This window comes from Schistocerca nitens, chromosome 1 (assembly GCF_023898315.1).
Source record: "Schistocerca nitens isolate TAMUIC-IGC-003100 chromosome 1, iqSchNite1.1, whole genome shotgun sequence".
Taxonomy (NCBI): domain Eukaryota; kingdom Metazoa; phylum Arthropoda; class Insecta; order Orthoptera; family Acrididae; genus Schistocerca; species Schistocerca nitens.
Genome location: NC_064614.1, coordinates 544,714,308 through 544,741,880, shown reverse-complemented (window position 1 = coordinate 544,741,880; position 27,573 = coordinate 544,714,308). Strand labels below are relative to the sequence as shown.

Genomic DNA, 27,573 nt, shown 5'->3' with positions numbered 1-27,573 from the left:
AGAGAAAGGTTAATTACGTGCTGCAATAAATTTCAGCTAGTAAGAGCGAATACTCTGTAGAAGTATCACAAGAAGAGGAGATATACTTGGAAAATACCGGGAGATGCAGGGAGATTTCAGTTACGTCAGGCAGAGATACCGAAATTGGATATTGGATTTAAGCCGTACCCAGGAGCAGATACAGACTCAGATCACAATTTAGTAGTGATGTTCAGGGAAATTCAGGAATACAGAAATACAAGTCACCTAGGAATTAAATAAATAGGAATTGTAGGGCTGCTATGACGCAATGGCTGCTTGCAAAATGTCAAGAATTAAAGAGAGAAATAATTGTCGGAAGAACTGACTTAGCATAGAGGAAAGTCAAAATAATCTCCAGTGAAATGTATAGCAAGGACGGTAACATTAAGAGCGTGGTGCGAATTCTACTCTTAAATGCAGAGAAGAGGGCGTATAGGTACAAAGAGTACATTGAAGTGATAGAAGAAGAAATAGGAGATCCATAATCGGAAACGGAATTTGAAAGAGCATTGTAAGACTTGAAATCAAGTAAGCAGCAAGGATAGATAACATTGCACCAGAATTTCTAAAATCATTGGCTGAAGTGGCAACAAAACGACGATTCACTTTGGTGCGTAGAAAGTATGAGTCCAGCGATATACCATCTGACTTTCGGAATAACATCATCCACACAATTCCAAAGACTGCAAGAGCAAACAAATGCGAGAATCATCGCACGATCAGCGAAACAGCTCAAGTGTCCAAGTCACTGAGAAGAATATTATACAGGAGAGTTGAATGGAAATGAAAATTGAGGATGTGTTAGATGACGATCAGTTTGGCCTTAGGGAAGGAAAAGGCACAAGAGAGGCAGTTCTCAAGTTATGGCTAATAAGAGAAGCAAGACTATAGGAAAATCGATACGTTCACAGGATTTGTCGACCTGGAGAAAACGTTTGACATTGTAAAATACTACAAGATGTTCGAAGTTCTAAGCGTAATAAGGGTAAGCTCTGGGGAAAGAGGGAGAATATACAATATGTACGAGAGCCAACAGGGAACAATAAGAGTGGAGGATCAAGAATGAAGTGCTCGGATTAGGAAGGGTGTAAGACAGGGATGTTGTCTTTCGACGCCACTGTTCAGTCTACACATCGAAGAAGCAATTACGGAAGTAAAAGAAAGTTTCATCGGTTTAATTAAATTTCAAGGCGAAAGGATATCAGTGATAAGATTCGCTGATAGCAGTACCATCCTCAGCGAAAGTAAAGAAGAATTACAAGACGTGTTGAATGGAACGAACTGTCTAGTGAGAATAGAATATGGATTTAGAGTAAATCCAAAAAGATGAAAGTAATGAGAAGCTGCAGAAATGAGAACAACGAAAACTTAACATCAGGATTGGTAATCATGAAGTACATGAAGTTAAGAAACAGTGCTACTTATTCAGTAAAATAATCGAAGACGGATGGAGCCAAGAGGACATAAAAAACAGACTGCGACAGGCAAAAAGGGCATTCCTTGCCAAGAGAGCTATACTAGTGCCAAGCATAGGCCTTAGTTTGTGGAAGAAATTTCTGATAATGTAAATTTCGAGCACGGCATTGTTTGGTAGTGGAACCTGGACTGTGGGAAAACCGGAACAAGAGAAAGTTGATGCATTTGAGACGTGATGCTACAGAAGGATGTAGAAAATTGGGTGACCTGATAAGGTAAGTAAAGAAGAGGTGAAATGAAAATATGGAAAACAATGACAAGAAGATGGTACAGGGAGGTAGGACATCTGTTAAGACACCAGGCAATAATAGCTTTCATGTCACTAGAAGAAGCTGTAGTGGATAAAACTGAAAGGGAAGACAGAGAATGGAATACAGCCAGCAACGTAGTTTGTAAGTGCTACGATGGTTTTCCGCTTTCCCTGCATACGATATAATTTTCTCTACAGTGTCTCTTGAAACACTATCTTGGTTACGGAACACTAGTCATATGAACACCAACAATTTTCCCACATTCACTTCACTTAGCTCCGACATAATGCATTTAAGATTACATAAAGCACTGTTGTCACCACGTATGATACTTGCAATGTGTTGTCGGTGGTCGAATCCAACAGTGCAACCTGCAGACTTGGCTAGCATGTGCATTTCAACCGTTTACTGCGGACAGGCAATGTGTCCATGTTTTCTTCTTTTACAGTAGAGACAGAGAACTGAACAAAATCGGTTTCGTGCACTTAGTTATATACATGTAAAAGTCAAATATGACCTAAGAAGAAAGAGGACATCTTTGATGATGTTTAACACGTTCCTTTTCTGCCGCATACTGGAGTTTCAATTTAATATTAGGATTATGGTGCTTGTTTTAAAATTCAACGTTTCTGAATAATATTTTATTTTTTGCTTAGACATATGGTCGGACATGATGCGACTGAATCCCAAACGTGCATCTTGTCTTGAGAGGTGTAGACTAAAGATTATTTGACGTCATTTTGTTGTTTTCTTATAGGCGGTGCGGGTATGCAGGCGTAGTCCCATAGGTTTTACAGCTTTTCTCAGTCTAAAATTGCCCATTCTCAAGACGGCAATATTCATGTTGCTCGTAGCACTGTGCAGACTTTTGGCTGAGAAGGTCATCTCACGGTATTTTGGAATAGTGAGAACCCTTTTCAGGTTTCTAGGAGCGATTTTACCATACGAATCATCGTTCAGCTAGGTTCCTTTATAGAATGTAGGTCATCAAGTTCTATAGTCGACGAAAGATCAGTATAAACCTTGTTCTCGTTTTTTGAGGATGTGAGCTGACCAACGTCATCCTCTGTGTCTTCCCTCCTTCCGTCACGATGCTTCGGACTAGTTCCTTATCTGCAGTAAATGTAAAATTCACGGCACTGTCAACCCATGTTATCGTGGAAACAAGTTTCCTTTTCGCTGCAAAACAGTGCACTGATCTACTCAGAACCATAAACGTCAAAAAAAAAAAAAGGGGGAAATACTTATATTTTGAAATAGTTGCCTTTCTGCACTAAGCGATTCATTTATATTCAAGCAAGCATTTCTCGTATTTTTTTCATATTTTTGTCCAATCCCTTCAGTTATGTAAAATAAGACGGAGCGTTACCCAGATCACGTGAGGAGCAGGTTCACGGAGCTGCTGTGCAGAACACACTGGTGCCCATCACACACTGCCAGCTAGCTACTAAGGCTAGGAGTTATGGAGGCTCCGCTCCACTCACCAGTGCTCACATGAACAGTAACAAAACCCGAATAAACTTCACAAATATAGCAGTATAAACATAAGAAAATCACAATAGACATGAAAACAAATACAATATTGCTCAAAATTTGCTAAGGTATTTAAAAAAAAAGTTTAAAAAGATATAATTAAAAATAGATAATATATATTGCTATCTGGACTGATTTTTATTTATAAAAGTATTTTCCAAATATTATATTTCAACTACGTTTGTACGAACTTCGGCAATACTTCATAGTGAAGTCAGTGGGGGAAAGTAGCCACACATCTGATATTACCTCGCCAACAGTTCATTTTCAGTAACTTGTTTACTGGAATGTTTTGATTCTATTATCGTGTACTTTCACCAGTGTCAGTTTCCACTATCAATTCTGAAACAAAATTACGGGAAAACGTCGTTTATTCGAAACATAGCTTCGCATCAGTCATGGGAAGACCTAACACGCTGCAAAAAATACCAAGGCAATATGAATCTACTGTTTTCTAAGAGTGAATGTGATCGGAAAGAGTGCAAGGAATGGTTTTTCAGAAACACACTTACGATGTCACTGTACTCAAACCGGCAAAAGAAATGCCTTAACAAGAATTCAAAACATGTGTTACTGATACCAATTTTTACAATTGTTTCTAACACTAAACTTTTGTAAATGTAGAATCCATACTGCACACTAAACCAACTGTTTATTTTCGTCAAAATCCCTAGAAAAAAGAGGAGTTTTCCACTTAAGCTGTTGGTGACAAGTATTCGCTTTATTAAAGCTAGCACGACTGGCAAGTTTTCAAGCGTAGTTTCCATAGTATATTGCAAAATTTTCCGATTATTATAAGTATAAACTTCAAAATTAAAGCCAGAATGTTTACTAGCTGCAAAAGTGCTCATCGTCCAAACATAGTTGCAAGTCATGTGGTCGGTCTTGCGTGTGCTAAGTCCGTCGTTATAATTGGTTAATTTTACAGTATATTGATACCTATTGCACTTCAAAATGGCCATTACGGTAGAAACTGGCGATTCGTGCGATCTTGAATAAAGTGGATAATTATCAACAACATCCGAGGTGGGAAGCTTGAAAATGTCCTTTAACGACCCACATGAAGTAAGTTCTTAGTGTTCTCTTTGTCTATTACTAGCTACAATTTATACAGTTTCCATTATTTACCTTAGGGAAAGGTTCTCCGATGACGTGGCAGAACATGGTGGCCTCTTCTCCAGGTCGTTTCGACTGGATTCGGGGTGTGACTTTCACCCGAGGCGTAGCTAGAAAACACAGAAACAAGAGTCTTACAACTCTAATATTTCTGATTTGAATATATATATATATATATATATATATATATATATATATATATATATATATATATATATATATATATATTCACTTCACCACATTACATAAAAGAGAACGTCTGAGGAGATTATCAAATCGTGATCATTAGCAATACTGCTAGTGTGAATTCAATCATATCGTATTTAGCAGCTCGCACGACGCTATAAATTATTATCTTTTACGACAGATTTTTCTGTGACTAATGATCCACACGTAATCAACGAAGTATTATAGGAAACAATAGCACATCTAATAAATTTTACTTGCAATAAAGTGCAGCGACTATATCAGTAAAGGTGTATCCCTAATAGCGTTCCTATGAGATACGAAATTTTATAACTTGGGAACTTACGGGCAGAATGATGGGCTATCTGGTTAAGTGTATTTTTATAGGTTCTCTGAGCGTTAAGGTAAGACATAGCTAAGGCTTAATGTCCCATCGACAACAGGATCATTACTGAGTAAACGAGGATGTAAATTGTAAGAGGTGGAGACAGCTTGATTTCATCGGTGCTTTTCTGACTCTCTGGAACTAGCCCTTCGCGAGAAGCGTTCGTTTTTTATCACAGATTAACGTGTGTGTCCGATAGCAATCCCGCTTAATACCAGTGGATATAAGGTTCATGAATTCGGCCCAGAGGTCACTGATGCGGAAATTTTGACCTCTATCAACGAATCCCATCTAGTTGTTATGTCATAGGCGTCGACTACTCCTCAGGGTCATAACACAAGAGAATTATTGTTCCTCCCTTCTGCACTGTAGACTGTCCGAGGAAAACCATTCGCACATTAATGGACGTTAATATGGGGAATGTCCATCCTTCGTCTTTATGACGGCCTGAACTCTACAGGGGATACTTTTGACAGAGTGCCTCAATCTCTGTGATGGAATGGCAGCCCATTCTTCCTCGAGAGCCAAAACCGGAGAAAATAGCGATGTCGGACACTATGGTCTGGAGCGAAGTCGACCTTCCAACTAAACAACGGGTGTTGTGTTGGGTACAGGTCAAGACCCTGGACAGGCCAGTCCATTTAAGTGATGTTACTGCCCAAACAACATTGCTTGAAAAGATGCTGCCTTATCACAGCGTGCAGAGTTATGCTGACAAAAACATCGTCTGCGACGTATTCATCAACTCTAAGCACTACACTATGTTGTAAAATCTGTTCATACTCTTCCGCATGTAATTGTTCCTTAAACGCAATAAGTGAAGGACCACCTAACAAGTAAAATCACCGCCGTATTGTAACATTAGGTACTCAGCGCTTTGCTGTTGGCACTACAAATGATGGCAGGTAACTTTTCATAGGCATTCGCCAAACCCTAACCCTTCCATCAGATTACTACAAGGTATAGCGTGGTCCGCCACATCTGGCATCGCTAAACATTGAGCGCATAAATGTACCCCTGAGACAGGGGAAGCTTCTTAGACTGGCAATCAAAGCCTAGCCACTACGTAACTTCTTCATTAAAAAAGAAAAAAAAACGCATAGGGAATGGCGGCACAAGACTTCCGGCAGAGGAAGCAATCCTCGTTCTGCCAAGGGCCTTGTCAGGCAGGGCGAAGGCGCGAACAGACGGTCAGGGCACTATCTTGCTCTTGAGGCGGAAACTGCACATAAAAAGGATGAAGAACCAACAATGATCAATGGTATGAATATGCAGAAGACAACAGGAATCTGATAAATTGAATAACCAACGAAAGGGTGACACTCTACGAGTCGGAGCATGGAGTGTCATAAGTTTGAACTTGGTAGGGAAGCTTGGAAACCTGGAAAGCAAAATTCAACCGCACAATCTAAGTTTGTGGGAGTCCGCGAAGTGAAAATAAGATAAGAATTCCAAGTTAGATGAGTGTAGGGCAATCCTAACAAAAAATGGTTTAACAAGAGTAGGATTCAATACCAATAGGAAGGTAAGGAAGAGAGTGAGTTACTGTGAACTCTTCAGTGACAGGGTTGTCCCCATCAGACCAACGCCTGTGATAGTAGTCCAGGTATACATGCCGACGTCACAAGTAGAAGACGAAGAGAGGCAGTACACGTGATTCGGACAGCGTGCGATCTGCGGGCTGCAGTTTGACTGAATTAAAATGTTATTTCGATTTTTTTTTTTACCGAAGGTAAAGTTTTGAATTTATTCGTCGTTTTTGAGCTACCTGCCTTTGTGAGCTGTTTGAAAAATTTACAATCAATATGGTATGTATGCCACTTCATTACTTTGTTCTTTGATGTCTACTGATAAATTATTTCCACTGATAGTACGTGTTCACAGAGTTTCGTTGTAAAATAATTCCCACCTTGACCGAAAAATAATTTTCCACAGTCAGTACTCAAGATCGAAAAAATATTGTGGGTTGTTGTAGCCAATGGCATATGTGTACTCTTATTGTGCTCTGTAACCTGAACCCGGTTTTTAGGTTTTGCATTTGTAGGACGTGTTGGATTTTACCTGATACTTTCCCCAAGTCAGATAATGCAATATATTTGTCTTTATACTTATTTTGCCCTCAGTTAAATGAAAATTTCTAGTTTTGATTTAATCTTATTAATTTCGTTTACTTTGCAATAAATCATGTCGAATATATACATTGTTGTATGCTATAGTCTTTGGTTACTAAACACAGCATTTAATCCGAAGAAGAAATTTCTGAGAATGCAAATTTGGTGCACAGAATTGTACGTAGTGAATCATGGAATGTGGGACAAAAATCGAAGCGTCTAAGATAGAGCTAAAAAAATATAGTGTTAAAAGTTGTATAGCTTTATAAGATAAAAATGAGAAGATTGTTAGCATAATCGGCGAGCAAACAAACGGAGAACGCTGTCAAAAGAAGCGACAGGATGATAGGACATTTGTTAAGACGTTAGGGGATAACTTCCATGATACCGCATAGACCAGTATAGGGTACAAACTGTAGATGAAGATTCGAATACAAATAACGAATAATTGTGGGCATAGAGGGAAGTGGTACACTGCGGTGAGGAGATTGGCACGATAAATAAATTCGTTGCGCGCCACATAAAGCCAGTCAAAAGATGAATGACAAAAGAAAGACCTAAAAAAAGAAAAAGAAAACAAGCAATAACATTTCTGCAGAATGTGGCATCTTTTCGTTGTTACCTGGTCCGATGTTTGTGTAAGCCACTGTATGGTAGCGTCAAGGTTTGTTTCTAGCTTGATCTGAGGTTTCTCAGGAATTCTCGGAAGACATTGTCAGAGGTCCACTCTCTGGGTGTTCGTGTATTACTACGAGAACGCTTCCGCAACTAGATGAACATCGGGTCAATTGCTTGATATTTCGGATGAGGTTTAAATGCAGGAAATATTGCAGAAAATTGGAATACTACGAGTATACCATTAAAGTTATGTTAAACAGCATTTTCATTTCTTCATATGCAAATATTGCAACAAAGAGCATCTTTGGTGCCTAAATGGTTCAAGTAGAGTTGCTGAAATTAGATTATGAACAGTAGTTTTCGTTCCGCTTAAAATCATAAAGAAACAATTAGGAAGTGATTAACCGATAAACTTATAATGGGTTGACAACACTAAATTTGCTGTCAACGATGAGTCCAGTTTAGCACTCTCATTTTCAATCATGCCCCTTCTGAACGGGCTTAAGAGATAGTGACTATTTCACGACAACAGATAGCTTTCATCACGTGCTGCAAATAAACTTTTGAAAAGACTTGACAGGAAGTGGCATCTTCTGCAGGAGTTCTGTTAGTGGGGGAAGGATTTGTCCAATGAAATGTGACCAGTTCTGACTCTGAGGTAAATTTGTTGACTGGACGAAATATTAAAACAAGTTCATGGAGCAGCTAGACGTGCTCTCTGGCGTGAAGATGGCGGTTTATGGCATTCAGGAACTAGCTACAACCTGCTTAAATACACAGACCAAAAAAAAGGAAAGGAGGGGTTGTGGTAGGTTTGTTTCTACATCTGAAAGATAATATCTATTCAGATTTCGCTCCAGTCGTATGAAATTGGTGCTAGTAGCGCCACTATGAGGATACAAATCAGATTTGCTTTAAATACGCGATGTAACGGTCATGAGAGTTAGCTACCATTGAGATTAGGCATGGTGAGTTGATGTTAGTCAAGAATGTCTTTAAGGCGGCAAAGGCACCTTTGTCAACAACTCATTGGGTTTGAACGTGGTGGCGTAATAGCGATTCGAGAAGCTGGATGATTCTTTTACGATACTTCACAAATACTTGACCGGATTGTAGCCACCGTACACGGTTGCTGGCAGCGGTGGACGCGGGAATATGCGGTCGCAAGAAGCAAGAAGACCGGCCTCCGGACAGCCACGTGGCACTACCGACAGGGAACATCATCTTACTGCATCTGCAGCAGCAATCTGAGCAGTAGTTGGGACTACAGTAACACAACGAAATGTTAGATGTCGGTTAATTCAAGGACGGCTCCGAGCCAGGCGCCTTGCAGCATGTATTCCACTAACCATAAACCACCACCATTTGCGACTTCAGTGGTGTCATGAGAGACGTCACTGGAGGGCAGGGTGGAGGTCTATTGCGTTTTCTGGTGACAGCTGGTCTGCCTCGGTGCTAGTGATGGCCGTGTGGTGGTTAGAAGGAGACCGACTGAGGGCGTTCAACTAACCGGTATTCGTGTTAGACACACCTGGAGTTTTGGTCTTTGGTGCGATTCCGTATGATTATCGCATGAACGCTGACTGAAAATTTTCTACATAAATGTAGTAATTCGACCTGTTGTGTTGCCATTCATCAACAGCATCCCATGGAACGTTTTCCAAAAGAATAACGATGACCTCATATCGCTGTTGTAACCCAACATATTCTATAGAGTGTGATAAGTTGCCTTCGCCGTCTCTAACACAGACCTGTCTCCAATAGATCGTGTGTTGCACATCATCGGGCGTCATTCACAACCAGTATTAACCCTTCCTGTATTGAGCGGCCTACTCCAACAGGCATGGAACTCCATCCAGCAAACTGATGCGCGGCCCCTATACAACACAATGCATTCACGCTTGCATCCTTGCATTCAACATTCTGCCGTTTACACCGGTTATTAATGTAGCAGCATTTCACATTTGCAATGACCTGTCTCACGCTTATATTAACCTGTGACCTTGCAGTGTTAATCATTTAAATTTGTCACCTAGCCAAATACGTATATTCCCAACATCTTATTACTCTTCATTCATTACCGTTTGCTGTTGCGATCATTTTTTTCCGTCGGTGTACTTCGCCAACTGCGCTTTGACCAGTGTGTGAGAAGTGAAATTATCACTATTCCTAGTATAGTAATAAATTTCTTGCCTCCTCTTTTTTCTGACCTTTATCCAGTATACGTATGAGGTCGACATATTAATTTTTGGATTTGGCAGTGTTTGTGGTAGAGCGTGGTCAGATGCCCTTATAGATTCTATTGCCCCCTCACCTCTACTCCCAAAGACGGAACTGGTGCATTCGTATCAACACCTGCCTGCATCCCATGAGAAAAAGTGGGAACGTTTTATAAATGTTTTCAAATCGTGGAAATCATGCGGGACAAGCGTAGCAGCTAAGAAGCCGAGTATTCAACTAGTGGGTATGTACAGGGTGTTTCAAAAATGACCGGTATATTTGAAACGGCAATAAAAACTAAACGAGCAGCGGTAGAAATACACCGTTTGTTGCAATATGCTTGGGACAACAGTACATTTTCAGGCGGACAAACTTTCGAAATTACAGTAGTTACAATTTTCAACAACAGATGGCGCTGCAAGTGATGTGAAAGATATAGAAGACAACGCAGTCTGTGGGTGCGCCATTCTGTACGTCGTCTTTCTGCTGTAAGCGTGTGCTGTTCACAACGTGCAAGTGTGCTGTGGACAACATGGTTTATTCCTTAGAACAGAGGATTTTTCTGGTGTTGGAATTCCACCGCCTAGAACACAGTGTTGTTGCAACAAGACGAAGTTTTCAACGGAGGTTTAATGTAACCAAAGTACCGAAAAGCGATACAATAAAGGATCTGTTTGAAAAATTTCAACGGACTGGGAACGTAACGGATGAACGTGCTGGAAAGGTAGGGCGACCGCGTACGGCAACCACAGAGGGCAACGCGCAGCTAGTGCAGCAGGTGATCCAACAGCGGCCTCGGGTTTCCGTTCGCCATGTTGCAGCAGCGGTCCACATGACGCCAACGTCCACGTATCGTCTCATGCGCCAGAGTTTACACCTCTATCCACAGAAAATTCAAACGCGGCAACCCCTCAGCGCCGCTACCATTGCTGCACGAGAGACATTCGCTAACGATATAGTGCACAGGATTGATGACGGCGATATGCATGTGGGCATGTGGGCATGTGGGCATTTGGTTTACTGACGAAACTTATTTTTACCTGAACGGCTTCGTCAATAAAAAGAACTGGCGCATATGGGGAACCGAAAAGCCTCATGTTGCAGTCCCATCGTCCCTGCATCCTCAAAAAGTACTGGTCTGGGCCGCCATGTCTTCCAAAGGAATCATTGGCCCATTTTTTAGATCCGAAACGATTACTGCATCACGCTATCTGGACATTCTTCGTGAATTTGTGGCGGTACAAACTGCCTTAGACGACACTGCGAACACCTCGTGGTTTATGCAAGATGGTGCCCGGCCACATCGCACGGCCGACGTCTTTAATTTCCTGAATGAATATTTCGATGATCGTGTGATTGCTTTGGGCTATCCGAAACATACAGGAGGCGGCGTGGATTGGCCTCCCTATTCGCCAGACATGAACCCCTGTGACTTCTTTCTGTGGGGACACTTGAAAGACCAGGTGTACCGCCAGAATCCAGAAACAATTGAACAGCTGAAGCAGTACATCTCATCTGCATGTGAAGCCATTCCGCCAGACACGTTGTCAAAGGTTTCGGGTAATTTCATTCAGAGACTACGCCATATTATTGCTACGCATGGTGGATATGTGGAAAATATCGTACTATAGAGTTTCCCAGACCGCAGCGCCATCTGTGGTTGAAAATTGTAACTGCTGTAATTTCGAAAGTTTGTCTGCCTGAAAATGTACTGTTGTCCCAAGCATATTGCAACAAACGGTGTATTTCTATCGCTGCTCGTTTAGTTTTTATTGCCGTTTCAAATATACCGGTCATTTTTGAAACACCCTGTAGGTTACTATCTAAAACCTCCGTTTAGGCCGACCAGCACATCGGTCCTCGTCGTTAATCCGCCAGGCGGAATCGAGATGAGGCCGGCGCCTCTCTCCGAATCCCCCCAGTCACGTGCTAACGCGACCGGCTTTCCGGCAGTCTCATGACACACGTACGTACAGGGTGAGTCTGGTGAGACGTAACAGCCCTTTTACTTCGTGGACGGCTACACATATCGAAACGTGGCCTTAGGCAAATGTTAGAGCGTCGAGGATCACGTATGTTTTTGTTTGATTCGTCTTTATAGCGCTGACATTAATGGAGATGCTGAAGCGAGCACTTTCTTTAAATGGAAGGTTATACTTTCTATAACTGCATCCGATAGCTCTTGAGAAGATGGTTACAGTGATATAGAGTTGGTTAACGTTGGCGTTGAAACCTGTAGTAAAAAATTTAGAGAAATTTCTTCGCATGTGAGGGCATGGTGACCAAAAACGGCATTTGCGTTGGGAAGACTGCCAAGCAGGCCTGCCGGACCAGGCTGCATGTTTGTATACCCTAATGCAGGCCTGTGCTTCGAAAATAAAGCTTTATTTCTCCTTTAACCAACTTACGACCTAGATGCACGTTCACCTACGAGTGTGTGTATGGAAATACGACATAGACTAGAATGTAGCCGAACACAAAGGGCTTAGGTAAACTATTTCACATTTGTGTATCCTCCCAGATCCACATGCACTGAAACAGTGAAATAAACTGTCGATTCTTCAAACGTAAAGAGGTCTTATACGCAGCTACGGTATTAAATATCTAAATGTTATACGGAAGTTTTGACGTGCCTTCTCTTGTATATGGCTGTGTGCTTCTTAGAGGTAAAATACATGCTGTTGTACAACTGCCTGCACCTATGCTTCTCTGAATTATATCATATGGGATACATTCGTTGAACAAAACATTTTATTGAAAATAAATATTCTTCTTAACGAAACCTCGTTTCATGCTGAACGTAAGCGTGTAATAGCTACATGCAAAACACTCTGTCACACTTCTTTATATTGCAATGCAATTTAGTACAAACGTAAATGAAATAAAGAAATTACTGTCAATCATTTGGTAACCACACAAGAAAATAACATTAATTTTTCTTCCAAGAAAATAAATTTATCCGTTATTTCAGCATGAGTTCAAACTGTTCACCAAGTACGGAAAGGCGAATTTGCAATCACCGTTCGAAAGAACGACGAACAATTGTAATTACAGTGGATGATGTGGTAGGACATGCACTGTCGATTCGACGACACATATCGGCTGACGTAGGTGGGGTTTCGCCATAGACTGCACGTCTCAGTGCTTCCCAAAGAAAGACATCAAGAGGACTCAAATTGGAGAACCTCGCTGGCCATTTGACAATAGAATTTCTTCCTATCCAACATCCAGGAAAATTCTCATTCAGTATTCGCTTTGCAGCACGGGACGGGTGAGATGGACAAGCACCGTGTCGCAGCCACTTACACTGTCGACTTTCCTGATTTCCTGCGCTACCACTTCTAGAATATTCGTCAGAAAGTGTGCATACGAATGTCCATTTTGAACGCCTGAGATGATGTAAGGTCTCAAAATGTAATTTCTTATGATGCCACACCATACAGTCACACCACAGCCTTTGATGTTGCACCTGACGGAGCCAAGTGTTGAATTTCGGTTGCCCAGTAGTGCACGTTGTGCAAATTTACATTAGCCTTGTTAGTAAACGTTGCAGCGGTAAAAAGCACACGTTGGAAAAACGTAGGATACGCCCCTCAGTTGCTGAAGGGCAAACCTACAAACTCCTGTACGACTTTCGAAATCAACGTCGTCGAGTGCCTGATGTAGTGACAACTCATACGGATGGAAATTCTTTGTGTTCTCTGTCAATTGCAGTCTTCTTTCTTGTCCTCTATCTGACGTTCAAATAGCCTGTCCGCACTAACGTCTTAATGATTCGTGGAACTGCATGGCGCGTCGGATATTGTTTTTACACCATACTTTCATAAAAAGTAACATATCCAATTTTTCCTCATTGGTGTTCAAGTCTACAGGCAATTAATGTTAACGCAGAAACTAGCGACTTGCAGTATTGACAAGTAAACAGGCACGTGTGCCGATTCCGGCCACCATGACCTCACATTCCAGGAAATTGCTCGAACTTTTTTATGACAGGTTTCAACGTCAATATTAACAACGCTATTTCACTGTAATTGTCTTATCAAGAGCTACCGACAGCAGTTATAGAAAGTGTACGGATCTATTTTAAAAACGTACTTGTTTTATATCTCTGTTGATGGCAACGTTAAAAACATTAACTAAACGAAAAATACATGATCCTCGACGCTGTAACATTTGCCTACAACCACATTTCGACATGTGTAACCGTTCACGAAATAAAAAGGGTCTTACTTCTTACGTGACTCACCCTGTACATCAGTAATCTTCTCTCTCTCTCTTTATTTTTCTTTTTTTTCCCATCAGTCTTTGGACTTGTTTGATGCGGCCCGCCACGAATTCTTCTCCTGCGCCAACAACCTCTTCATCCCACTAGCACTTGCAAGCTACGTCCCCACTTATTTGCAGGATGTATTCCAAATGTGTCTCCCTCTACAATTTTTACCCTCTACAGCTCCCTCTAGTACAATGGAAGTTAACAGATGTCCTATCATCCTGTACCTTCTCGTTATCAGTGCTTTCCACATATTGCTTTTCTCTCCGGTTGTGTACACCTTATCAGGCCACCTAATTTTCAACATTCCTTTACAGCACCACAACTCAAATGCTTCAATTACCTTCTGTTCCGTTTTTCCCACAGTCCATGTTTCACTACCATATAATTCTGTGCTCCAAACGTACATTCTCAGAAATTTCTCCCTCAGATTAAGGCCTATGTTTGATCTAGTAGACTTCTCTTGTCCAGGAATTCCCTTTTTGCCAGTGCTAGTCTGCTTTCGATGTCCTCCTTCATCCGTCCGTCAGTGGTTATTTCGCTGCCTAGATAAAAGGATTTCCTAACTTCGTGACCATCAATACAGACGTTAAGTTTTTCGCTCTTCTCATTTCAGCCACTCGTCATTAATTTCGTCTTTCTTCGATATACTATCAGTTCATTTTCTGTACTCATTAGACTGTTCATTCCATTCAGCAGATCATGTAGTTCTTCTTCAGTTTCACTCAGGATAGCAATATCATCAGCGAATCGTATCATTGATACCCTTTCACCGTGCAATTTCATTCCACTATTGAATCTTTCTTTCAATTCCATCATTGCTTCTTCTATGTGTAACATTACGAGTTAAGATAGCTGTAACGGAAGTTGAATAGCGTAAAGTTATCATTAAAAACGCACGCCGCGCGATTTGTGACGATTTGGTTGGTCATAATAGTAGTAACATGCTTTTGAATACAATTAAAATATAACGGCGATACCTGTTTAGTGTTATTGGAAATAATATATAGTAAATTAATGAGTAAGGTAGCCGATCCTATAAGAAGAGGTGAAATTGGGCATATTAAGGTGTTTTGCTTTATGTCGACTAAGCCGATGATACGGCGTCTTTTTTTCCGTTTACTCTTATAAAAAAAAAAACAAGTAACGAAGTGCTAATTGTGCGTTGTGAAAAATATAGGGGCGAATTTTAAATAGCTACAGTGTATAATCAGACTAACAAATGGACATTCAGTTACGTGAAATAGCAGACAGCGAAGTGTGGTCATTAAATTGAGTACACCTACGGGGCGGTCAATTCCGGGATAAGTCTATTCGCATCTCACGAGGGACGCGGTATTGAGACCGGTTTCTTTTTTTTTTTTTTATATCACGGAGAGCGGGCTTCAATTTATAAAAAGGAGAAAAGCTATATCATTATCATTGACTGTTGGTGTTAAGCAACCAACACTGCTCATCAAAGGGTTTCGGTGAATGAGTGGTGAATGCGAAATGAAACTGTGAACGAAGTTATGTTAAATAAAGCAGAAGAGACAAGACAGTTTGGTCGTATCTGTTATTATTCCATCAACCGTAACATTTCTTCTCGTTGTACGAAGCCTTTATAGACGATCGTTATGACAATTTGCTTTGAAGGGATCTCGTTACGAGTTAAGTTTTGGGGACCTGGTCAACAGGGGATAGTTCGTAGATCTTAACTACTGCAGCTATTCTGGAATCAGGTGCTACCGTGACCGTTGTGTGTTGTCAATGGCTTAAGGTCATCATATCTCATGCTCTAAGATCGACGCGCCTTTCCTCTTGGTATAACGGTGTCTCACGGTAACAACGACAACGCCGACGGCGAAGGAAGATACGGTAGAAGTGGGGCCACAACGTGGGGCTCGATCGAGGAGGATTGCTGCATCGAGTCGAGTGTGACCCGGATTCACGAACCCTAGAGTTGGAAAATATTGTAGCAGCCAGTGAGTCTGTCCAATGAAAGAGGTATTCTTCAATAATCGCTAAAAGTGAGCGATACTACCAGGTATGATTAAAATAACTGTATAATTATAAAAAAAAAGGAAGTTGAGACTTGTGATTTCGTTAGATAAAGATATATAAATACATGTGCAGTTGAGTAGAGTAATGAGTAGAGAGAGAGAGGAAAGTGAAGATTATAGGGATGATGCATCCCATGAGCTCAATGTGGGACAGGAGACATGTACAGATAATAATACAGTTATTGATTTAGAACCGTTAGGAGATTCAAATAGAATGATAAGTAAGGTAAGCAGCGTGGGAGAACATAAAGATCTTGAGGTTTCGGAAGTAGATCAGCAAGTTGATCCTCAAAATGTAAATATTAATCAAAAAATGTTTGATATGCTGGTATCAATAAATACTCAAATGGGTGTAATGAATGGAAGACTTGGTTCACTAGAAAAAGATAATAAGCAATTAAAAGAGGACAATCAAAAGTTAAATGAAAAATTTGAGGCCAAATTTGGTTCATTAGAAGTTAAAATGGATTCTTTGGAAAGCAAACTGAACACCTTTGATTATAAACTGGAAAATACTAAGAAAGAATTAAAGGCGGACTGGGAGACTCAATTAAATGCGAAATTTGGAGAACTAGATGTGGAGTTTTCTAACACCTTAGAAAGGCAATATAATAATTTAATGGGAAAACTTCATGATGTAGAAAAGAAATATGAGGTAGTTTCGAAGAGTTATGATGGCCTGTCCAATAGGATGGTTAAATGTGAAAGCAGCTGTTTCAATGCTAGCGCACAGATAGAAGAGCTTTCGAAACAAATAGTCGAGTTTGAGTCCGATGCTCGTAAGGGGATTGACAAGTATTTAGTAGATCAAACTAAAAGACTTGACGAAGATCTATCTGAATGCATAGAAATAAAAGGAAATGAAATTGTAGACAAGGTTAAGACTACTATTGGATCCCAGCCAAATGAAAATATCAATGAGCACCTAAGTAGAAATGATGAATTAATTAAGCTCTTCACTAGCGAAATTCAGAAAATAAAAGAGAAAATAGTTGATGAGTTACCTAAATGGCAAAAGGAAACCAATCATAAATTGGCGGAGTTAGAACGAAAGTCATCACAAAATTTGTTGACAGAGGACGGACGTTCGGAGAATAGGTCGAAAAACAACCGAACATGTGATAATACGAAGTACAATTGTGGTGAAAATTTGCATTGGGAAGTTGATGATTCGGTTGGTAAAGATGATGATTCTTTTGGTCAGCGAGGATATTTGTCTTCTTTAAAGGTGGAGAACAGCATTTTTAAAAGTAGACAATTCCCAACATTCTCACTGAAAAGAACAACCTGCATCCCAAAATCTTTATCAATAATTTCAAAAGAATATTTCCACGTAGCTGGTCAGAACACGACCGACTTAAATTTATAGTATCCAAAATTACCGGAGAAGCCGCATTATGGGCCGCCGAAGTAAGTGAAAGTTGCCATACTTGCGCTGAGTTTGAACAACTTTTTTTGGCTAAATACTGGTCGTCGAGTAAACAAGAGAAATTAAGAAAAGAGGTTTACCAACCTGAGTATTTTAACAGTAAAAGGAGTACTTTAAGGCAATATTTTGAAAAGTACATAAATAAGACACGTTATTGGAGTGATCCAATTTCTCACAAGGAAGTGATCAGAATTTTGAAGGGAAGGTTGCCCATAAATATACGTGAAAAGTTAATAAATGTTCCTGACCACGATGTAGAACAGTTCTTGTCGGTGATTTTGACTATAGATATGATTATGGAAGACGCAAGACAAATGAGTAGTAATCAGATGTCGACTCACACTCATAGTAATACGAATAATTATAATAATAATTTGACGTATGATAATAATTATACCGAAAACCAGGTCAAACCCGCATCACAGGAGCGTGGACAATCTTCATCCTATAGTTGCAATAAAAACAATGATTATAATAAATATAGAAGAGATACTTACTGTGCTAGAGGTAAACCTCGATATGGTGACGCGAATGTGCATAGTAGTGATATTAATAAGAGTAACAGATACCCAAGTGATGAACCCAATTGTATTCGACCTTGGGAAGATAATTCTAAGCATAATGTTCATCGGCAGGCTGGAACAAATGCCTCGAGTCCTCATCCAGCACAAGGAGTTATACCAATGGGCGAAGGAGCCTCCAATGTGCGACGAGGTGAATACCATAACTCGGATCATACTGTACGGATTGTGGAAGTTCATGAACCCCCACCGATGACTCAACGAGATAGATTAAACTAATACCAGTCACCAAATGCCTTCCTAGGATGACTGGAAAGGAGAAGGAAGGCAGGCATCAATTTTAACTGAGAGTATTAAGGTACAATAATGATCAGGAGATAAGGAATGAATTAATTGAAGAAAAACGTGAAGTTTCTAATAAATGTGGACAAATTTTACAGGCAATAATTCCAACAAGTATAAATAATGTTGATGTAGAAATATTAATTGATACTGGAGCAACTATTAGTGTCATGACGCTGGACTGTTTAAAACAGATAAGCCGAGGGGTAAAAATGTCCACTTTTCCTATCACAGGATGTACCGTGTCTGGCGCGTTCAGCGCAAAAATGCAAAACGTTGTGAAACAGGTACGTGTCGACGTTACAATACGGGGGGCTCAAATAGAAAGTACATTCCTGATTGTTCCTAAAATGACAGTACCATGTATCTGGGGCTTGGATTTTTTATGTGAGACCGGTGCAATCATTAATTTAGAGAAAGGTGAATGTATATTTAATTCCAATGGTAATGTTTTGACAGCCACCCTGAGAAAGGGCCGAGTAATTCCAAATCAGTTGTGTATAAATCTAATGGTAAAATATGTCAGTATTGATGATGAAAATGTGTATGATATATGCCTTATTGAATGTTCTGAAGAAATGATTGATAAAATGTCATTGCAGGAAAAGGTGTTAGAATCAGAATATTTATCTGTTATCCAAAGGGACGAGCTGTACTACTTGTTGGAAACATATCAGTCGATTTTTAGTAAACGTCCGGGTATAATAAAAGACTTCGAATTCCATATAAAGACGTATGCACATAAACCCTTTTGTCGTACTTCCTATTCTATCCCATGGACAAAGAAAGAAGTAGTCAGAAAGGAAATCAATAAAATGTTAGAATGGGGATATCACTGAGCCCTCAGATTCCGAATATTGTAACCCTCTTGTGGCGGTAATTAAACCCAATGGTGACATCAGATTGGTGTTGGATGCCAGAGAGATCAATAAGATCATTATACCTGTACAAACGCGACCGGAGAACCTAGAAGAGTTAGTACAAAAGTTTTATGGTGCCCGCTTCTTAACTTCTTTGGATATGCGTAGTTCATATTGGCAAACTAGAATATCGAAAGAATCTAGAAAATATACTGCATTCGTTTTACTGGGCCGAAGTTACCAGTTTACCGTCATGCCATTTGGGTTGAAAATAAGCGGTGGTGTTTTCATATCGGCTTTAGATACCGTACTGGGCAGAGACTTTTTGAATGAAGTTACTTTATATGTGGATGATTTGCTAATTGCTTCTGAATCTTGGGAGGAACATTTGGACTTATGAAGAAGAGTTTTTGCGAAATTTTTGGAATACGGAGTTACTGTAAATTTGAGCAAATCCAAGTTTGCTCATAACCAATTGAAATTTCTTGGACATATGATCACTCTTGAAGGGATAAAACCAAATCCTAAAAAGATGGATGCGATTAACAGATGTGCTTATCCAAAAAATAGGTCGGAATTAAAGTCATTTATCAGCTTAGTTTCATTTTTTCGACGATTTTTACCCAATCAGTTAGGAAGCCAAGACTGTTTGTTACGGCTGTTAAGAAAAAATGTCATGTGGGAGTGGAATTCCGAATGCACGCAAGCTTTTGATAACATCCGCAATGCTTTGACTAATGCTCCACTGTTATATCATCCGAGACTTGATCAAGATTTTTATATTGCTGCGGATGCTTCTGAAACAGGATTGGGTGCCACTCTTTTCCAGATGGACAATCCAGAAGATATCAGTACCATCAAAATAATTGGGTTTGCCAGCAGAACACTCTCTAGCTGTGAACGTGCATATTGTACTACTGAATTGGAAGTACTGGCCGTGGTCTGGTCCCTTAGAAAGTTTCGCTATTTTGTATATGGAAAGAAGATCATTGTATTCTGCGACCACAAAGCTTTATCTTTTATTTTAACAGGAAGGATGTTCCATTCACGTTTAACTCGTTGGGCCTTGCTACTGCAAGAATATGATATTACGCGCAAATACATCAGAGGGAAAGACAACATCATAGCCGATGCCCTTTCAAGACTACCGAAAAGAAAGAATGACGACGAGTGTGAAGAACGGACTATTGACTTTAAAGTCATGAATTTATCAAGGCAATATTGTGAGAGGCAGATTTCACAGCTATGTCGAAGTCTTCCACAACTGCAAGAAGATGATAAGTTCTGGAAAGCCATTAGGCATGCTGTTGAAAGCAAAACGCTAAGTCACTCTCAAGAACAGTATCAATTAAAATCCGGAATATTGTATCGGAGGAAGGATGAAAAAGATGTTTGGAAAGTTTGTGTTCCAAATAAATATTTAGAATCACTAGTATGGTACACTCACTTGACTTGGGGTCATTTTGGTGCCGCTAAATGTACAGCCAAAATAGCACAATACTGCTATCATCCAAATTTGGGACGTATAGCTACAAATATTCTTAAGAAGTGCAAAATATGTCAGAAGGCGAAACCCATAAACTATTGTCGGAAGATAGAATTACATCCTATCATCCCACAACAACCTTTAATGTTGGTGTCATGTGATGTCTGTGGGCCATGTCCCATGACACGTGGACAGTTCATATATGTTTTGGCTTTTTATGATCTCTTTTCAAAATATGTGAAATTATATCCACGTTTGACCCATGTTACGCAAATTTATCAACAACTATATAACTGAGCTTGGCAAACCTATAATGATTTTGACAGACAACGCTGCTTATTATACAAGCAAAGTATGGAGAGACACTATGAAAGATCAAGGAATCCAGCACATTTACATCTCAAGATTTTACCCTTGTGGAAATCCGGTTGGGGGAATCTTCCGAAAGTTGAACTGATTTATACGAACGTACATACCCAAACAACATTATAAATGGATCGATTGGATTTATGAATTTGAGAAAGTGTATAATGACTTACCGCACTTATCGACAGGTTATTCACCTAATCAAACAGTATTTGGTGAAAGTATTGTGCCAGAATGGATAAAGAAATTACCTGCGATAGAACAAAAGATTATCAAGAAAAAAATAAGGTGAAGAAGGTCTACAAAAACCTGAAGCATCAAGCACAATTGAGAAAAACCCGGTTTGATAAAAACGTGAAGGAAGTAGTCACATATGACGTAGGGGAAGAAATTTTATTGAGAAATCACCCAAAAGCATCAGCCAGGAAAAGACAATAAGAAATGGCAATATTTATATACAGGTCCATACAAAATAATGAAAATACCTCATGAAGGGAGCTACCTCCTGCCAGATTGTGATACTGATGTAATTAAAGGCTTGTTCCCTCACATAGACCTGAAGAAGTATTATCAATAATGAGTGAAATATAGATTCAAGAAACACTGAATGATACCAAGACTACACTCAGAGTGGACTAAATAAAAGCACTCGTGGATAAATACATACTTGTATTAACTTACAAAGAAAATTAAAGAAAGTACCGAAGATTTCCGTGAGATGCCTTCTTGGTATCAACAACAGTGACGACGCTGAAAAACGATTAATCCTCTCACCGAACAACGAGGATGGATGATTTAAAAGTGGAATTAAGAGGAAAAGAAGAGGACCAAATCCTTTCTGGTTAAACATGGCCTAGGATGCCAATCGTCGAACCCGGCTGTGATCCCTGCCTTGCACAGCCGGTTGAAGAACTGAGGACTTTATCCAAGAAAAAAATGTGGTGTGAATATGAAGTGATTAGTGCGAAGTGTTTCTAAGACAACCTATAAACAAATGTGGAATTTAGTTAAGGGCATTTTGTCTAGGCCCATTAACTCAACTTAGATATTGTAGAATGTATGTACTGACTTGTTGAGTGAATCTGAGAGTGAGTGTATTCTCCGAAACAAATACCCTCCCCTGTCAAAAAAAAAAAAAAAAAAAAAAAAAAAGGCCTGTTCTGTCTGCAACCCTCTTCAAGACATCACAGTCTGGGGGGCCGTGTAACATTACGAGTCAAGATAGCTGTAACGGAAATTGAATAGCGTAAAGTTATCATTAAAAACGCACGCCGCGCGATTTGTGACGATTTGGTTGGTCATAATAGTAGTAACATGCTTTTGAATACAATTAAAATATAACAGCGATACATGTTTAGTGTTATTGGAAATAATATGTAGTAAATTAATGAGTAAGGTAGCCGATCCTATAAGAAGAGGTGAAATTGGGCATATTAAGGTGTTTTGCTTTATGTCGACTAAGCCGATGATACGGCGTCTTTTTTTCCGTTTACTCTTATAAAAAAAAAACAAGTAACGAAGTGCTAATTGTGCGTTGTGAAAAATATAGGGGCGAATTTTAAATAGCTACAGTGTATAATCAGACTAACAAATGGACATTCAGTTACGCGAAATAGCGGACAGCGAAGTGTGGTCATTAAATTGAGTACACCTACAGGGCGGTCAATTCCGGGATAAGTCTATTCGCATCTCACGAGGGACGCGGTATTGAGACCGGTTTCTTTTTTTTTTTTTTTATATCACGGAGAGCGGGCTTCAATTTATAAAAAGGAGAAAAGCTATATCATTATCATTGACTGTTGGTGTTAAGCAACCAAAACTGTTCATCAAAGGGTTTCGGTGAATGAGTGGTGAATGCGAAATGAAACTGTGAACGAAGTTATGTTAAATAAAGCAGAAGAGACAAGACAGTTTGGTCGTATCTGTTATTATTCCATAAACCGTAACATTTCTTCTCGTTGTACGAAGCCTTTATAGACGATCGTTATGACAATTTGCTTTGAAGGGATCTCGTTACGAGTTAAGTTTTGGGGACCTGGTCAACAGGGGATAGTTCGTAGATCTTAACTACTGCAGCTATTCTGGAATCAGGTGCTACCGTGACCGTTGTGTGTTGTCAATGGCTTAAGGTCATCATATCTCATGCTCTAAGATCGACGCGCCTTTCCTCTTGGTATAACGGTGTCTCACGGTAACAACGACAACGCCGACGGCGAAGGAAGATACGGTAGATATGTACAAATTGAACAGGAGGGCGGAAGACTGCATCCCTGTTTTACATTGCTTTTAGTCCGAGAACATCATTCTTGGTCGTCCACTCTTATTATTCCCTCTTGGCACTAATATATATTGATATATTGTATTTTACCCGTCTCTCTCCTACAGCTTTCCCCTGTTTCCCTCCGAATTTCGAATATCTTGCACCATTTTACACTATCAAAGGCTTTTTCCAGGTCGTGAATGTGTCTTGAATTTTCTTTAGTCTTGGTTCCATTATCAACTCCAACGTTAGAATTGCCTCTCTGGCGCCTTTACCTTTCCTAAAGCCAAACTTATCATCATCTACCACGTTCAAATTTTTCTTTTCAATTCATGTGTATATAATTCTTGTTAGCCACTTGGAAGAATGAGCTGTTAAGCTGGTTGTGTGATAATTCTCGCACTTGTCGGCTCTAGCAGTCTTCGCAATTTTGTGGATGATATTTTTCCGAAACTCGAATGGTATATCGCCAGACATACAATCTACACACGGAAGTCAGTAGTTTTGTGGCCACTAACCCAACGATTTTAGAAATTATGAAGGAATGTTATCCACCCCTTCTGTCTTATTTGATCTTAAGCCTTCCAAAGCTTTCTTAAATTCTGATTCTAATACTGTATCCCGTAGCTCTTCTATATCGCCTCCTGTTTCTTCTCCTACCATATCAGACAAATCTTCCTCCTCACGGAAACCGTCAGTGTACTCTTTCCATGTATCCGCTTTCTCCTCTGCACTTAACAATGGAATTCGAGTTGCACTCTTAATGTTACCATCCTTGCTTTTAATTTCACAGAATGTTTCCAGAATAGTGTGAGGTACTGGCGGTAGTAAGGATGTGAGGACAGGTTATGTTTGGATAACTCAGGTGGTGGAGTAGCTGCCCGCGAAATGCAAAGGTTCCGAGTTCGAATCTCTGTCCTGCTCACAGATTTAATCTGCCAGGAAGTCCACCGAAGGTTGTTTTGATTTTCCTATATGCTGAAACTGTCCTTCCACCAATCATTTACTTTTCGATTTCTTCTCATTTTTCCTGTAGTCATTTCGTGTTAGCTTCCCTGTACTTCCTATTATTTCATTCCTCAGCAACTTGTGATTCTCAATCAGATTATTCGCTATTACTAGCTGAAATTTATTATACAGCTCAATTAGTGTTCCTCCTCTCTCGTTCTTGTCCCAAGCTTATTTTCTCCTAGAACCTTTTCTTCTACTCCTTCCTCTACAACTGCATTCCAGTCCACCGTGCCTACTAGATTTTCATCTCCCTTTACGTATTGTATTACCTTTCAATATCCTCATATACTTTCTCTGTCTGTTTATCTTCAGCTTGCGACGTCGGCTATTGTTGTCGGTGTTGGTTTGCTGTCGATTCTGATACGAACAACCCGGTCACTGAACTGTTCACAGTACCACAGTCTCTGACCTACCTTCGTATTCATAACGAATTCTACTCCCATTATACTAATTTCCGCTGCTGTTGATATTACACTACACTTATCCGACCAGAAATCCTTGTTTTCTTTCCATTTCACTTCACTAACCCCTACTATTTCTGGATTGATCGTTTGCTTTTCCCTTTTCAGATTTTCTAACTTCCCTATCACGTTCAAATCTTTTCTCATGGTCACCTGCCCTCTGCAGTTCCCTCCCTTAATTCTGAATGGGGGACTAATGGGGGACTATTTCGGAATCTTTTGCTACTGGATAGATCATCATGACACTTTTTCAATTACAGACCACATGTCCTATATGTACATGTTATGTGTCTTTAAAAAGAAGGTATCCATTGCTTTCTGCATCCTCATGTCCTTGATCACTGCTGATTGTTCCTATTTTAAGGGCAGTTTCCTCCCGAAGATCAACAGACTGACTTGAAACTCTTTCTGCTTCTCTGCCCTCTTTGACAAGTCCGCTGGCAGAATGAGGATGACTTCTTATGCCGTAAGTCTTTGGCTGCCAAAGCTAAGTATTAATCAGAATATAGATGGCGGTAGGTTTCGAACCCGTGACCGAGGACGTTATGATAACCAATCAAAGACGCTAGCCCCAGACCAAACGTTAACAACGAGGATTAGTAACCACACTAGAACGGAATGTGCTGATTCAGGCGAGGCAGGCTCGAAGTGTTTACCGAGAGCCTTCCACTTGGGAAGTAACAGACCTCTTTTACTATCTACACCTTTTCTGTCTTCTGTTATTTCTTCTTAAGAACATGGTAAATTATGTTCTCCTTTTCAAAAATGTGCTTTATGTATCACATGTATTTGCATTAAGTAACAATGGATTTATGTAAAGAGGAGAAAAATTACAGCACTAAGAGAAGCTGCAGAAAAAGACGAAGCAGCTTGGTTACTGATTTTTAGTCGCAAACGACCCTCCATAGCTACGAAGACGCTGAGTCGATCTGTAATGCTAATAAATGAATAAATATCAGGGTGAGTTAACGCCCTGTAGAAATCTATGAGGGGCACTCAATTAGCAATGCAACTCATTTTTTGTCGGCCAATTTTGGTTGAAAAAATGCGGTATTTTTTGGGGCGGGGGCGTCGGAGAATATTCCCATTTCAGCCTCTGTAGATTTATGAAGTAATGAGAGGTTGTGGCCTACACGTAGGCTCCAAAGTGCGTCTGTAACAGAGGTGCGTTCCAGGCAGTGAGTTGTCATTGAGTTTCTCTTTGTCGAAAAGCAGAGCATCGCACATATTCATATGTACTTGCAGAATGTCTACGTAGACCTGACAGTGAACAAAAGCACGGTGAATCGTTGGCGGATTCGTCTGTCATATCGCAACGAGATCGCGCAAAACTGTCCGATCTCCCGCATACCGGTCGGCCGTACATAGCTGTGACTCCTGAAGTTTTGGAACGTTTGGATACTCTCATTCGAGGTTATAGGCGGATCATAGTCAGACACCTAGCTGCTCAACTGGATTTCTGTGTTGGTCTGCGCAGCCGAGAGGCGCTCAGAAAACTTCATTTCTTATTAATCCACTCTACAGCCAGAATCTCGTACTTTAGGACTTCCATATGTTTGGCCCTCTGAAGGATGATCTCCGCAGGAAGGTGTGGGTAAGATGGCGTAAGGCCACACTGAACAGGGATGATGTTGAAAACCAGGGTTTTGTAGACAAAGGAATGGGGAATAGTATAGTGTACTGGAATCTTGTATGGAACCAACCTGCTTTCAGAAAAATATCTGTTACATTACTTATTGAATGCCCCTCGTACTTCCTGAAGGATTCCGAGAGCCTACTGGACAAAGTGCATCGGTAGCAGTTGATGCACCGCCTCCAGAGGTCCCAGCAAATTTTTTAAGAAAAACAAAACAGGTAACTGTTCAAAGTAATTTGGGATAAAAATCTAATAAAACCCCTCTGAGATTTCGGTTGGCCGTTACCTTTCTTAAACACTATCTCTTGCTACAGTCTACCCAACACGTGCTGGCTCACTATATCGATACAGTCACACAGAAAACCATTAAGTGACTACGCTTGATTCCATTCCTGTGAATGGGAACGCAATTCATATTGTTTTAACCTTTCCTTGTTTAAAAAGTAACTTAGTTGATCACAAAGGACAAGTAACTCTGGACATCAGAAAATTAAATGTCTGAAACGGCCAGTTTCGATGCAGAAAGCACACTCAGTTGCTCCATGATACTGTTTTAAGATTTTTCCCAGTCTACCAACGTTCCTCACACGCAGAACCAGTGGCATTTTATTGGTCAAATCCTACCCGCACTAATAAAACTACAATTCCTGCGAAGTCTTCTCAAAATTTGTTTACCACGCGTGCTGTCATGAAATAGTCTCTGTCCCTTAAGCCCGTCGAGTAGGCCCCAGCGTGAACCCTCTTAGAAGTATTATGGGAAATACGATCTGTCATGGACAAATTCCGCATATCACGTGGTAACAGAAGCCAGCTGTAGTGTACACGCGAAGGAGACGAGAAAATGGTGGTTTTGGTCAAGAATGATATGCTACAGGTTTGTCATACAAGACGCTGTTCGAATGATTACATATTCTCTGTAGCTGTCATTTTTACTTTAATTTTTAACTGTTGAATAACATCAGTACTAGCCCA

At 40.1% G+C, this 27,573-nt stretch overlaps 1 protein-coding gene across 1 annotated transcript in view; it reads right to left on the bottom strand.

The window, feature by feature from the left end:
* LOC126259840 (follistatin-related protein 5-like) overlaps window positions 1–27,573 on the bottom strand; it is a 279,684-nt gene that overhangs the window by 91,557 nt on the left and 160,554 nt on the right. Inside the window, exon 7 of the mRNA XM_049956931.1 lies at window positions 4,410–4,507. Within this exon, the coding sequence (XP_049812888.1) occupies window positions 4,410–4,507 (98 nt within the window). The remainder of the gene's footprint in view (window positions 1–4,409; window positions 4,508–27,573) is intronic.